General features: G+C 41.4%; 2 protein-coding genes across 2 annotated transcripts; one reads left to right on the plus strand and one right to left on the minus strand.

The window, feature by feature from the left end:
* The first annotated feature begins 4,640 nt into the window (after positions 1 to 4,640).
* LOC120448804 (protein lin-28 homolog) lies at positions 4,641 to 7,310 on the plus strand. The gene is made up of 5 exons (XM_039630995.1): positions 4,641 to 4,942; positions 6,271 to 6,407; positions 6,548 to 6,696; positions 6,762 to 6,912; positions 6,974 to 7,310. Exons 1-5 carry the CDS (start codon positions 4,876 to 4,878, stop codon positions 7,055 to 7,057), a joined length of 588 nt encoding a protein of 195 aa, XP_039486929.1. The 5' UTR covers positions 4,641 to 4,875; the 3' UTR covers positions 7,058 to 7,310.
* Positions 7,311 to 9,723: 2,413 nt separating this feature from the next.
* Positions 9,724 to 12,282, minus strand: LOC120449876. The gene is made up of 7 exons (XM_039632551.1): positions 12,133 to 12,282; positions 11,864 to 12,059; positions 11,344 to 11,815; positions 10,928 to 11,287; positions 10,569 to 10,867; positions 10,186 to 10,511; positions 9,724 to 10,075 (listed from the first exon to the last, which is right to left on the minus strand). Exons 1-7 carry the CDS (start codon positions 12,203 to 12,205, stop codon positions 9,897 to 9,899), a joined length of 1,905 nt encoding a protein of 634 aa, XP_039488485.1. The 5' UTR covers positions 12,206 to 12,282; the 3' UTR covers positions 9,724 to 9,896.
* Positions 12,283 to 13,842: the final 1,560 nt, after the last annotated feature.

A 13,842-nucleotide genomic window follows, 5' to 3' on the forward strand; every position in this document is an offset into this window, starting at 1 on the left:
TCGTCTGAATATTATATATATATAAAATCTTTAGCTAAACATAAGCTTATAATCTTAATGAGGCTGACTAGCTTTAAGTATCCACATAAATCTATTAAGCGCATATTAATTAAATTAGCCACTAAGCTCTGTATATTAAAGGCTGAGTCCCAGAACTCGGCTTCGATCTGTAAGACACAACACCAATTCGTAATGATTAAGTATTTGTCTTGTAAAGTACGAGATACGGGGGTGGGGAGTTCGGGAAAATTCTATGGAATTCCGATAATTGAGACTAAGACTATGCAAAAGTTTTTGTATTTTTGTATTTGATACAAAGCTAGCAGGAGTTAGGAATGGAGTGACGATGAGATGTTTTAGCCACGTAATATCTAGTTTAAGCTAGCTCTAAGATTTCTAAGCATATGCAATATTTATACGCATAATATTTCTAAAAAAAAAAACAAAAAAAGCAAAACGCAGAAAAGATGAGACAAGCCTACATACATGGAAAATATAAAAGAAGATAATCAAAATTATACAAAAAACACAAAATTGATTTTTTATTTCTCCTTTGGTTTTAAACTCACATTTGTTGGTTGTGCAATCATCTAATTATTATTTTTAGTTTTGTGCAATAGTTCGCGAATTTATGTTTATCTTTCGTTTTTCGCCATCATTTAAACTACTTGAAACTTTGAAAAATCTACTAAAATAAGCGACATACATAATACTTTCCTATTTGTGAGACTGAATGAATTACTATATATACAATACTCGTAACTCATAGAAAAGAAATCCAAGCTCCATCAGCAGCCCCATCTTATAGAGGGTCTGCGAGGTGGACTCCACGGAAACCCAGACATTTCGATATATATTTTACCGAACCTTTTGTTTGAGCAAGCATTGTAATATATTACGATACGAATATGAATACTTCTAGGCATATAGATATATATTTATACAAAGCACACATACATACGTAGTCGTAGAGAGCTATAGCTATAGCTATTTATACATACGAACAACCAATGGCCCATGGTTAAAGCGCCCAACTTTGTACAGTAATTGAAATCTGTTTCAGGATTCAAGGAACGTGACGACACAACGTAAATTTAAATGGAGAATAAATGACTGCTTCTTAGTGTTATAAGTGACTCTGATTTAGGTCGAACACACTCACTCACACACACACACACACATACAGAGAAAAACACACATACACAAAAATGATTCAAGGATCAATTCTAGAAATCAAATCCAAATATATATTCCATTATATATTCAATAAGTCTATCGTATACCTTTATTGCAATCAATATTTCAAATGTATGAATCTATATAATTACAATTATCTATAGTTCAGCCCTATATAGATCATGTAGAGCCTTTGTTATACGTATGTATGTCCTATGAAATTGTTTCCCCATTCTCTCTCTCCCTCTCTCTCATATACACAAAATGTACAAAATTGGTTCTCATAAATAATTAAAAATTAGTAAAAAGAAACAACAAAAAACGCAGCGAATTTCATTTGCAATCAAAACGAAGCCCAATTAAAAAATGCAATTAAATGTAATCATTTTAACATTCGAGATGGAGATTGAGTTTCTGTTTGAACCCACTTGAAAAAATAAATGTTGATTTATACGAGCCTCAAGGTATATACACGCTTATATATCACTCACCTCTTATACCACAATAAACGAAATAATTGACTATATGCATATTTATACGCCAATTACATGCGAAAAATCTTAAGAGAAAGCATTGAAAAAAACCAAACCAAAATCGAGCAGAAAACAAGAATTATCTAATTATTTGAATGCAACTTAAATTCCTATTAATTATATATGAAATATCTCTATAAAATATCTCTAAAGAATCACAATTAATAACAGTACGAAAAGAATGAATAAATACAAAAATATTTCATACTAAAATCAATTGCTGCTTGAGTTAGGCGCAAAAAACGTGGCATACTTTTGGGGGATTTTACTTTCTCAACATTTTCTTTAACAATTAAGAGGATAGTTATGGATCGAACGATTTAGCTATTTTAGGTATAGTATATTCCACTGTTTATGCAACTAAATTATATGAAATTTGATTAAATTCAGTTCAGCTTATCGCGACTAAGAGCTCTTTGACGGTCTGTCACTGCAAATGGAAACATCAATCACATGTCAATCTACAATGAAAGTAGGGCACTTCAATGCTTACGCTCACATGTTAACCCCCCTGGACATGCAAATTGTATGCGTTTTACGCATAAAAGGATGGCAACAAAAAGAAAAACGTATCCTGATTATCGACGGGAAAACGAGGCGAGGAGGGAGACGAGGTGCCATATCGGGTCAAACGCGTGCTGTGCGGAAATGCCACATGCACATGGCTAAATGGAGCGAATGCATCCTACCATCTACACGTTTTCCTACACCCCAACGTGCAACCCACCCCCAGCGCTCTTTCATCTGCGATTTTGCATAGCATGCCGGGCTGGAATTTTCCTCATTTTCATGTCAGCCTTGATTTTATGTTTGGCAACGTTTTTATAGTTAAAGCCGATTACTTTCATGGCCATTGTGTCGACGCCCCCCGTCCACAATGCCCCGTCTGGATGTGCCTCGAACTGAACCTATCCTCGGACCCTCGGACAATGCCCGGCTGCACTTCCCCAAACTTCAATTGCATTCTCTGTGTGAATGCCAGGACGCCTTGTTAATCCTGTTCCAATTACGCACATGTGAGTGCCTGCCATTTCATCCCATCCCATTCCATCGCCTGCATCCCTAATGGGCACTTTCGCTCTCGCCGTGTCCTTTGTCCTTCTGGCCGGCTTTGTCCATCGACCACTGGCCATCGGATCGGAATCGGGATCGGGATCGGGATCGGGATTGGGACCGGCTCAGGGCAGCCAAAATATTGATTACAGACTGTGCGACGGCTGGCTCGAGCTGCATTGTTTTGGGTTCTTTAGCATTTATTTACTATTGATAAAAAATCAAACTGACCCTTATTGACCCCTCAAGCATTAACAGCACCCGCCCTCCTGGTTTTCTCATGGTTTTTTTCATCCAGTTTGGTCTTTGATTGGTTCATGTTACCTTTTTATTTGCGCTAGCTATTTTTTACATTAATATCACAACAAGTTTTTAAGCAGAAAATTATTATAATAAATATAAATAATAATAAAATATAATAATATAATCCAAATGTCCCAAAATAGATGCATTTTATTTTATAATTTTTTATTTGTCATGCATCTAAATATTTTTAGTAGGACTAGAATCCTAAAATTATCTTCAATTTGTCGTACTTATTTCTGTTATTTTTATAGAAATATTCTTTCAAATCCACCCATTCAAGCCACTCTCACAGCAAATCGATCTGGCTCTTGCCAAATTTACGAACCACAAAGTGTTCATCTGATGCCTCCCCTGTGCATTCGATCCTCGATACAGTTTCCGCCCTCGGATCCACTGTCATCAATGGCATTGGTCATCGATTCGGCATGCCAGCGTGGCACGTGCCGAAATTAATTGCTACAATCCGACGTCGCAGCTCGAAAAAGGGAGGAAGAGGCAGGACGAGCGTTCGCAAATATGTTGCACAATGCAGCCAGGGGGTGCATATTTCATATATCTGCCAGCAGCGAGGGGTTGAAATGCAACGAGGATTCACAGCTGCCCGGCACGCGACTGAAGCGAGGGTTGCAGCCCGCCAGTTGTGGTGCAGTTTTTTAGTGCAATTTTTTGGCAGTCACCAATGGAAATAGTTCGCTTTTTAGCGGCATCTTTTTTTAGAAAAGTGATCAGCCTATCAGAATAAGGCTGGGTTTGGGGTGATTAAGTATTTCATTTTATAAATTACATCTATTTGCACTTTTAGTGAAAAATGGAGTTGCAAATATTTGTTCTTAGAAAATAGACATTTTTACATAAATTAGTAGTTCTTTTAATGTTTAAAAGTTTTACACAATTTACAGCTTTATTTCAAAGGTAGTTCCAATTTGAATTTAAGTATTGTTGAGTTTAAAGTGTACGTGTTTACCTAAGGCACAAAGACAGCATGATCTAAAATTAATAGCTCAATTAATTAAAAATACTCATAAAAAACGTTAATTGAAACCTATTCAGTGTGGTTTGTATAACAGTTAAGCTTCTCAAGTATCCTGAAGTGCGCTGGTCTCACGCACTTTTCGAGTGCCCTACACAGATGCAGATACATCCGAATCGGAGTATGAATCCAAAAGTGTGCTCGGCATTTAGGGCCTATGGTCTATGGCTCGGCATAGATAAATTTGGCTCTCACTCCAGCGCGCTCTCTCTGCACGTTTTGCGATGCTTCTCCCCGCGATCGTCATGTAGATAGAGTATCTGTCAGATACATTTACGTGCCGAACTCAACTCAACTCAAACCGAAACGGGGCGAATTCACTCAACTCAGCTCGACAATTTTCACGCTCACTCACCGACACACCAACACAAACACCAATACACACACACACACACACACACACGAATATTATTTTCAAGATACTGAGCCAAATATTTTTTTCGGGCCTGCTGCGACCTTCCTAGAAATAGTCAAACGCAACGCGGAGTCAGTGTGACGAAGTGCGTCGTGCGCAGCGGCAGCGTTTTCCTAATTTCCCCTTCGGTGAAACCAAAAACAAAAAAAATTCGAGAAAGTGCTGTAGCTGTGTGAGTGCGGGCAGTGAAAGATACAGATACATTTACAGATACGGATCTTTGGCCACATGTCTGTGCGTTGGCTGGAAAACCATGCATTTGCAGTGAAGTTTTGAGCAACATTGAATTTTCGAGCGAAAAATCAAACAATTTAAGTATATTCCAATTTAAAATCAAAAATTTAAAAACACAAGAAGTCAGCATGGAAAACATACAGTTGGAAAATGGCTTGGACAGGAGGACCAGCAGCCAGAGTTCCACTTCATCAGGTTTGTTTAGAATATGGAGTAGAGTGAAACTAATTTCCAACTAATGCATGAACGTCACACATTCCCCGTTGCCACCACAACCCACAACAAACGTGTTTTGTGTTCCAAAAAAAGCGACAACAAATTTCAATAGGAAATCTTATCAAACTGATTGCTGATTGGCTGTGCGATCGCCCTAATATTTGGTTTCTGTTTTTGTCTGCCTTTTTTTTTTGTTTTTATATACTGCGCAGTTCTTTATTCGCTGGCGTGTGTTTTTCACGGTTTCTGTTGTGTTTTTGCCATTCGTTGATTTGATTTTTTATTGGCAATTTGGTTGGGGGGAGGGGGTTTCTATATACAGAGCTAGAGGTGTCATCAACCCCCGAACGTTGACCGACTTACCATCACACGTTGATCAAGGACACAGTACGGCCAGTTGAGGATTATCATCGCCTCAGTGCATTTGAGGCGTTAGATCTGCGCGATTTACAAGGCGAATTGAATGGGGAAACCAGTTTGCGACTTACCTATAAGAAAAGAAAAGGGAAACCAAGCTGGCCAAAAAGGATAATCGTGTAATGGTGGTGGTTTGGCCAAACTGAAAGATTTTCATTCAATTAGGTTTCTTATCAGACGCAAACGAAATTTCCAAGATCTCAAAAGTCCATTCACGTTCGCGCTGGAAATGAGTAAGAAAATTGCTCGAACAGGCCGACCTAGAAATGACAGCAACCCCCGAAAATGAAAATTTCGTTTTCAGATAAGCCAGAGAAGCATGTGAATGCATTCCGAGTATCTGGGCATCTAGGCACTTAGGCATTGCGGCATCTAGGCGATACTACGAGTACTCGAGTACTCCGAATACTAGGGCACATTTCGAGAAATAGATAAGCTGCCAGCGAAATGGGAGCGAGCGCAGTGAAAACAATTTATGAATGAATGAATGAGCCAGTTCAAATAGATGGGCGTGTGTGCGAGTGTGAGTGTGTGTGTGAGTGAGATGAGCCCCTGCTTAGATAATGGAATGAATACGCCGCTCCGCCGCTCGTTCAGTTCTTTCCAAAATATTTCTTATAATAACAACGAAACCTGTTTTCTGCTCTCAAATGGGAGTTGGGCTGGGGACGTGGAGGGCTAAAGAATCGTCGTGGTGAGAGGGCAGGGGCAGGAGAACCTAACCCAAGTTGAACTTGCCTCGCGGCAAATGGGGCAAGGACACGCTGAATGTTGTTCAGCTGCCTAACCGCCGCTTGGTCATTTGAATAACAAAACCTTGAGGAGAGGCATTCCCAGACAGGATAACGAATTGGACTCCGCACTCATGTTTCCTTCTCTCTTCCCTCCAGCGAATCCTGTAAATCCTGCGAGTCCCGCCGAGGAATGCGGCTGTGTGCGAGTGGGCAAATGCAAGTGGTTCAATGTGGCCAAGGGATGGGGCTTCCTTACCCCCAACGACGGCGGCCAGGAGGTGTTCGTCCATCAGGTGGGTAATCTTTGTTCTTAAGAAAAAACACAGCTAAATAGAATGTTATTAGTTTTTGTTCCTGTAGCCTAGTTGCTGCCTTGATAACGGTTGGATTATCTGTGTAATTATTAAATTATGTTATATAAACACCCTTTTAGAGCGTCATCCAGATGTCCGGTTTCCGATCCCTGGGCGAGCAGGAGGAGGTGGAGTTCGAGTGCCAGCGCACGTCGCGCGGTCTGGAGGCCACCAGGGTGTCCAGCAGGCATGGCGGCAGCTGTCAAGGCAGCACCTACAGGCCACGAATGTGAGTTCGCACCCAAATCCTTTGACTAATTTTCACCACCCACCTATCCACCAAACAACCAACAGAAATCGCAGGACTCGTCGCATGCGCTGCTATAACTGCGGCGAATTCGCCAACCACATTGCCTCCGAATGCGCTTTGGGTCCTCAGCCGAAGCGCTGTCATCGCTGCCGTGGAGAAGACCATCTCCACGCCGACTGCCCGCACAGAAATAAGGTAAGTGCTAACCTAGGATTGCCCAGCCTAACTAAGGACTAAGCATCTCATCCTTTTGCAGACCCAAAGCCACAGTAACAGCAATAGCAACAGCAACAACAGCAGCAGCAGTGGAGCCCAAGAGAAGAGCGAGGAGGCCACCTAGGAAGTTGTAGGAGTCCTTGGACCATGGAAGTTACAAACTTCGTTGACAAGTACAAAATGGAAATCTAAGAAAAGAGAAAAAACACGCATCAAATCAAACAAACCCACGTACAACAAAACTAGCTACTACACTTAGATATTAGCGGGTAGAGACGCAACCCGGCATAACGATCCTATCCTAAGTTTATTCTCTATTTTTATATTACTTTCTAGGAACCATAGTTACTAAGGTTTTTCACTAGAGTACAAGTAAACGAACTAAGCTAGTTAGAGAAGAGCATTCGTTAGTTTGCTTTTGGAAATCGGAGCTTTTGCAACCTGGGGGGCAAACTTAAAGCTCTGGGCTGATAAGAAAGTCCTGGTCGCGAGTCACGTGGCCACTGACAACAATGGAGCTTTCCTTGGGGCAACAACAAACGGCTAGAAAAGGCATCACCATGAAAACGCAGAATCACTGTAAGCTTGGAAACCTGAAACCCGACCCACTCGCCACCCACCACCCCCTGAAAGTGAAACAGAGTGAGCAGCAGCAACAACAAATGGATTGGGCGAGGACATGGCCAGGAGAAGAAGGGAAAGGGAAAGTCCTGCCTTTTTTGTTCTCTCTCATTTTGCCTCTTTGCCTCTCTGCCACTTTGTGCCACTCTGCCTCTTGGCTCCTGGCCCTTTGGCTGTTTTTGTTGTGGTTTAGTTTGCAACATTTTGTTCGGGCTCGCGCTCTCTCTCGCGATTTTTGTCCTTCGCCAAGGAAGCAGGAGCAGGATACCCAAAAGGATGCAACTAAGGCCAGTGTCGAGCTCAGTCTCAGTTGATCTCTGCCAGAGAATTGTTGTGTGCAACGCGGCGGAATTTACATTTACAACATTTTAACACAGAAAAATATGAAAAACCCAAAATAAAAAGAACACTCCAGTCAAATCATCAAAACTTAACCAAAAACAATAACTTAGACAACTAAAAGAATTTCAACAAAGTTAACAAAGCGTTTCAGCAACAAATTTTCAAAAAAAACAAAACCAACAAATCCCAAAACCAAAAAATTACATTAAAAAAATTAAAATTACACAAAAATAAACGCAAAACGTTTGTACAATTCATTTTTTTTGCATAAAAAGAAAAGTTTTTCAACGCATAAGATATACAAATATGGAAACAAAAAATGCTGGCGAAAACTAAGAGTTCAAGGTTAAGAGAAAATGAGTAAATTACCTTTTCTAACTGGGCAAATAATAATAAAGCATCAGCATCCGCTGGCAAAAACAATAACAATAACAATGGCAGCGTCAACGTCATCGCATATTCATTTGGGCCAAACCGCACACTCGTACACACACACACACACTTGAGCACAACAAGACCAACACACCCAGAGGCACACAAGCACAAGCACACACACACACACACATACACTGGGAATTTACAACCAGATTTACATGGGGAGCGCCTGTTATGTAATATCCTCCTTCTGACGCTGTCTCCTGTCATGTTCCAAGTCCTTGTTCCTTGTTCCCTGTCCCCATTTCTCCATTTCCCGATTCTCGCGTACGTGTGTGTGCTGAGTGTGTGTGTGTGTGTGTTTTGGGGGTGTGGCATGGCATGCACCTAGGATTTGCTGGCCCTACGGGTGCTAATTTGATTTAACTCGCTGCATGGGCACGGCATTGAGACTTCGCTGCGAAGGACGAAGGACACTGGCCGCCCAACCCAGCTAGCGATTGGTAAATCATAAAAATAGGGACGCGCCAAGGTGTGTCTGCACCGCGTGCCATTTTTGCCATTTTTATGCCATGCAAATCGAGGCCATAACAAAAACACACATACACACGAGTACATATTACGCATACGCCGCGTACGCCTCGATGATGGGATGATGATGATGACTGGGAAGCAAAGAAGTTATTGGGCTGGGCCTAATTAACGAATGTGTGTCATAATGCGACAGGCGTTAGTAGGTCAAGTAGATGCGATGCTGGTCGGTTGGAGGTCGCCGCAGGTTCGTTTGGGGGAAAAGCTCTGGCCAAAAGGGCAACCCGAGGACGAGGACGGGAACGGGAACGAGGTGAGATGAGTCGCGTTTTTGGAGAGCAAACTGGGCGACAAGCGAATGCGAGTGCCAGTGTGAATGTGAGTGTGAGTGTGAGTGCGAGTAAATAAATAGATGGGCGTTTCTGGCCATTCAGGCATTATTGCACATTCGACCCGTGGACTAGGGTTTAGCATAATCCCTTACTCGCATTTCAATTATATTGCATTTTTATAAATTCTCAATGTTTTCCATTCAATATTTATCTCTCTGACTGTCGTTTGCACCACACTTTCACTTTCCCTTTTTTACTTTACCTCACCCACATTGCGATTTGTACTCGAATTAATGTTTTTCACTCCCTATTCTTGCACAGGCAAATGTAAGAATATATCTGTACTCTGTAACTGGCATGATTCCAACTAAGGAAAATGAAAACTCTAACCCAAATCAATTAATCTAAATAATTCTCAAACGGTTTAAAGTTCCAACAACACAATGTACAAAGTCTAAACATGTTTAAAACTCCTACTTAAACTAAAAACTAAACCGATATCAAGGACACTTCAGTTCAAGTGCTAAATCCATAAGGAAACATCACTAATTCTTCCAAATAAACTAAGAAAAGGTAAGTGCCTGCGGAATTTGTTTTTAATTTATAATTGTTTAGTTTATTCTTACCATTCTGAGTGTTACAATTTACTATTAATGCAATCTTTTGAGCACCACTTTCCACTTGAATGAAGTAGTTCAATTAAATCATATTATTGTACATGCTAAACATTGCTTAGGGAGATCGACTCCACAACGAAATTAACTATAAAGGCAACTTTTCCACGGCCAAATTCCATGCGGGTAGTCCGCGGCACACGTAAATGCAGCAGTTGTAGATATTCGGTTCCACTTTTCCTTGCTGTACCAGAGATAAGATCGAGCAAAGACTTCCGAGGTGGTAGTTGGGTTGTTCGTCCATCGTGGGCGTGGTTTCCTCTTTTCCTAAAATAAAAGGAAAATAAGGGTTATTAGTAGCAGTCAAAGGCATCAACGTGAATACTGAGAAAATCTTTAATAAGTCAGTTAAGTATAATATCAAAGTAAGGACTAACCTTTTATAATGCCATTTTTAAGCCAGGACACGCGATCAATATGTGTCCATGGCATCACTTTGTTATCTCCGGGGGCCAACCAAAGACTCAGTATTGTCACCGAAACTGTATCCATATTGCCATCCAAGGCGGGCATGAGAGTGCCCACCACCGAAGGACAGAGAGCGCCGTGGTAATAATCATGAGCTCCATATAATGCGCTGTACAGGCCCGTGCCCAACATGCGTGTAGAGTCGCAACCAAATAGAAAAACCACGCTGCGAACCCGAGACCGGCAAATTATGCGACCGTTGACGTACTGCAGCCCAGAACCGTGACCTGCGTAACTAAAATGAAAGCCATAAGCATTAGAATGTCATTGTTACCTTGCAATCATGTCTTACACAAAGCAATCCGCTTGGAGGGCCTGTTTCACTATCACCTCCTCGTTGGGCACGGTTTCAAAAAGATGCTGCCACTGGGAAAGCCAGTACTCAAAGAAGCTGCGTAGTCTGCGGCCGGAGTTGACCAAATCCGCATCTGGGTTTATTACACACATGCCACGTTTAATATTTGTTGTGTAGTAGCCATGCTTTATGTTTGATTTGTGGTTCTGGAACAAGCGCCATAGGCAGTGCAGTGATTTGACGCGGGAGAATTCCTGGACGGTGACTAGTTGTTCCCAATGGAGGTGGTCTAGTCGCTAAACAACACAAATAATATAAGTAAAATCAAGTATGGTATAAAAGTTCGAATGCACTACCTCATCGACCACCAGGATGATGGGAAATCTTCTGCTTGCCAGAGGTTGGCGCTCCTCCACTTCTGTCCAGTCACTGGCCAAGCCCTTGAGCAAGTCATACGCCGACTGGATCTCGTTTTCGTTGCTGGACAGTTCATAGCAGATTAGTTTGAGATCTGCGGCGCTCAGTCGATTGGCATGCAGAGCCGCTTGGGAAAGCAAAACACGTTGGTGGGAACCCCATTGATTGACTAGACAGAAATCGTCAACACGAGTGTAGGTGGTATTGGTTTGTTTTTGGACAACAGTGCAGTCATATCTCTTGCCAAAGAACAGAAAGGAATAGGGAGATATAATGTCCCGAAAGTCAGCGATAAGTTTCTGAAAGACGTAGCTTTATGATAATAAGAAACGTTGATATAATGGTTAGAACTTACGTGCAGAAATGTGTCAAAAGCATTCAGCTCCTCCCAATACTTCTGCTTAGCCTCTTTACCTTTCATGTTAAGCGGATCCACGGTTACCACGCGCCTAAATCTTTCCACCAGAGTGCTGTACTCCCGATAGAGATTGACCATATTTTCGCTGGAAATTCTCAGGCAAATCGGTCCCAGTTGGGGACTTCTGCAGTGTCGGAGCAAAGTGAGATATATTGCTCCATCGCTGGCAATTATCTCATTGAAAACAGAGTAGGTGGTGGCGGGATTGAAGCTCTTGCAGAGCTGGACGACACACCACTCTTGGGGCAAACTATTACATTTATCTGTGATGCGAGTTAGACCTTCAGTAGGATCCTGCACGTCCTCCAGAAAGTCCAGGTACTCCGGTATTTCGTTACTTGTCTTTTTTGGCGGTTTCTCCTGCTCCATTCGCTGGAGATACTTGATGATGTTCTGCAGAAATTTTTTGCTAAGGATTATGTTATTAACGAGTTTTATAAGAGTTAAGATATACAACCTTTTGTAGTCCTGTTTCTCCAGTTTAGAGGCGGATTTGATCAGCTCCTCTGTGGTGGGACGCTGATTCTCCAGTTCCGCCGATTCGGTAAGGTAACGCAGATCGGTGGACTGGAACTGGGCCTTAACCTGGTAGTAAATTGAGTGCTCCACATTGCCATTGCGATATTCCTCATCAGCGCGCAGTAAATTGTATTCTGTGGAAGAAACATTCGCACGTCGTAAGGTTGCAGTGGGAATTCCGCAATTTCTGCGTGTCTATATAGTTACCCTTTGCCTCGGGGCCTACATCCGCACTGGTGAAACCGGTCAGCACCTCAGCCTCACCACCGGTTTCCAGCATTTCCTTGTATTTATTTAATTGTTTATTTTCAAACTCGAGTCCGCAAATTCGCTACTCCTCTGCGACCGATAACGATAGATGCGTCGTAGCGTTTACCAACACTGAGCTATCGATAGGCGATGTGCGATAGGAAACCAGTTCACTGTGTGGTATTTTCTTATACTTTTTTTTTGAATTTCGCGGTTTTAATCACGAAATGCATTGTACCTAATATTAGTTTAATTCGTTATTTTGAACAATAAATAAATAAATGAGATGTTAGATAAATAATTATATTTATTTATCTGCAAGCAATTTATGTACGCAATAAAAACACAGTACTAATTACTGAAAACTTTTTCCTTTACGACCACAGTTTAATGATTTTGAAGTAATTACAAATTTTATAAAATATGATGAGTAATAAACTATAATAAGGTTACGATTAAGACAGAATAGCTTTTGGTACAATCGTTTTTCATTTTTTTTTTCTGACAGCAAAAAGCTTTTTGCCTTGTTGATGTTTGTGGCCGTTCATTCATAAAAACATGAATCGAGATGAAAAGGTGCAAGAGATTGCAGGTTGGCCGGAAAACAGATGTTAGGGTTGCCACGCCACCTAAATAAGGATGAGCAGCGGAAGCTGCGCAGCAACCACACCCTCTCAAAAAGGAGCCCCGATATCATTAATATTTTTTAAGGTGTTTTAGAGGCTGATTAAACTATATTTCGTCTTTTTATTTTATCAGTTACAGTATTATTCATTTCTGAGGGTTAACCTTTCGTCTTTAATGCCCTTTAATTTTTGGCAACTCTAAACCACACCCTCTAGTTGCCCTAAAAATCTTACGCAACAACAAAAGCCAAGTACACACATACATATAGACGGCCAATTATTGCATTTGTGAGCCAAGACAACAATATAATCTTTTTAATTTTTGGTTAACTCTTAAGCTGCTATTTTTTGTTGATTCTGAAATTTTTGTTTAAGACTTTGTGACGTACTTCTGGAGCGCTGCTGCTGCCTCTGCCGACGTCAGCTGCAAAATGCAGTTTTCTGATGAAAGCAAGCCAGAGATAACGGTTTTTAACCGATATGAGTGGGCGGTGCGAGCTTTTATGCCACGCCTATTTCTGAATATGCTATTTAATCATTTCTTGGGAAATAAAATGAATTTTTAACTATATTCTCGCTGAAACATTAGTTAAACCTTTTAAAACTATAAAGTGCATGCGGCTAGAGCGAGTAATTACCGTTAGAGAAGCTGCAGCTGGTCGCTGTCTTAACTCAACGAAAGCTTCGTTAAATATTGAATTGGCGCAGGGGCATTGGGTCTTTGCCTCTCTTATGTTTCGCCTCTGCCTCAGCTGCGGCCGCTGCCACTGCCGACGGTGACAGCGGCGCCGGCGTCAGCATCCTTTCTACTTATTAATTTTGATGTTGCTTTTCACTTTTACTTTGTCGGGAAACGTGCTGTTCAAGAACTTTTGCCTGGTGGGCCAGTGTTGGAAAATAGAGGCGAGCTGGGCTTGATCCTTTAATCGGGAAAATCTCACTTGATTGGCATGATGGCAAAATGAAAAGGCACCACCAACCCCCCTACACCATTAAATCAAACCTATCACCAAACCCCCTTTAAATTCACCGTCCTTTATTC

This window comes from Drosophila santomea, chromosome 3L, assembly GCF_016746245.2.
Source record: "Drosophila santomea strain STO CAGO 1482 chromosome 3L, Prin_Dsan_1.1, whole genome shotgun sequence".
NCBI lineage: Eukaryota > Metazoa > Arthropoda > Insecta > Diptera > Drosophilidae > Drosophila > Drosophila santomea.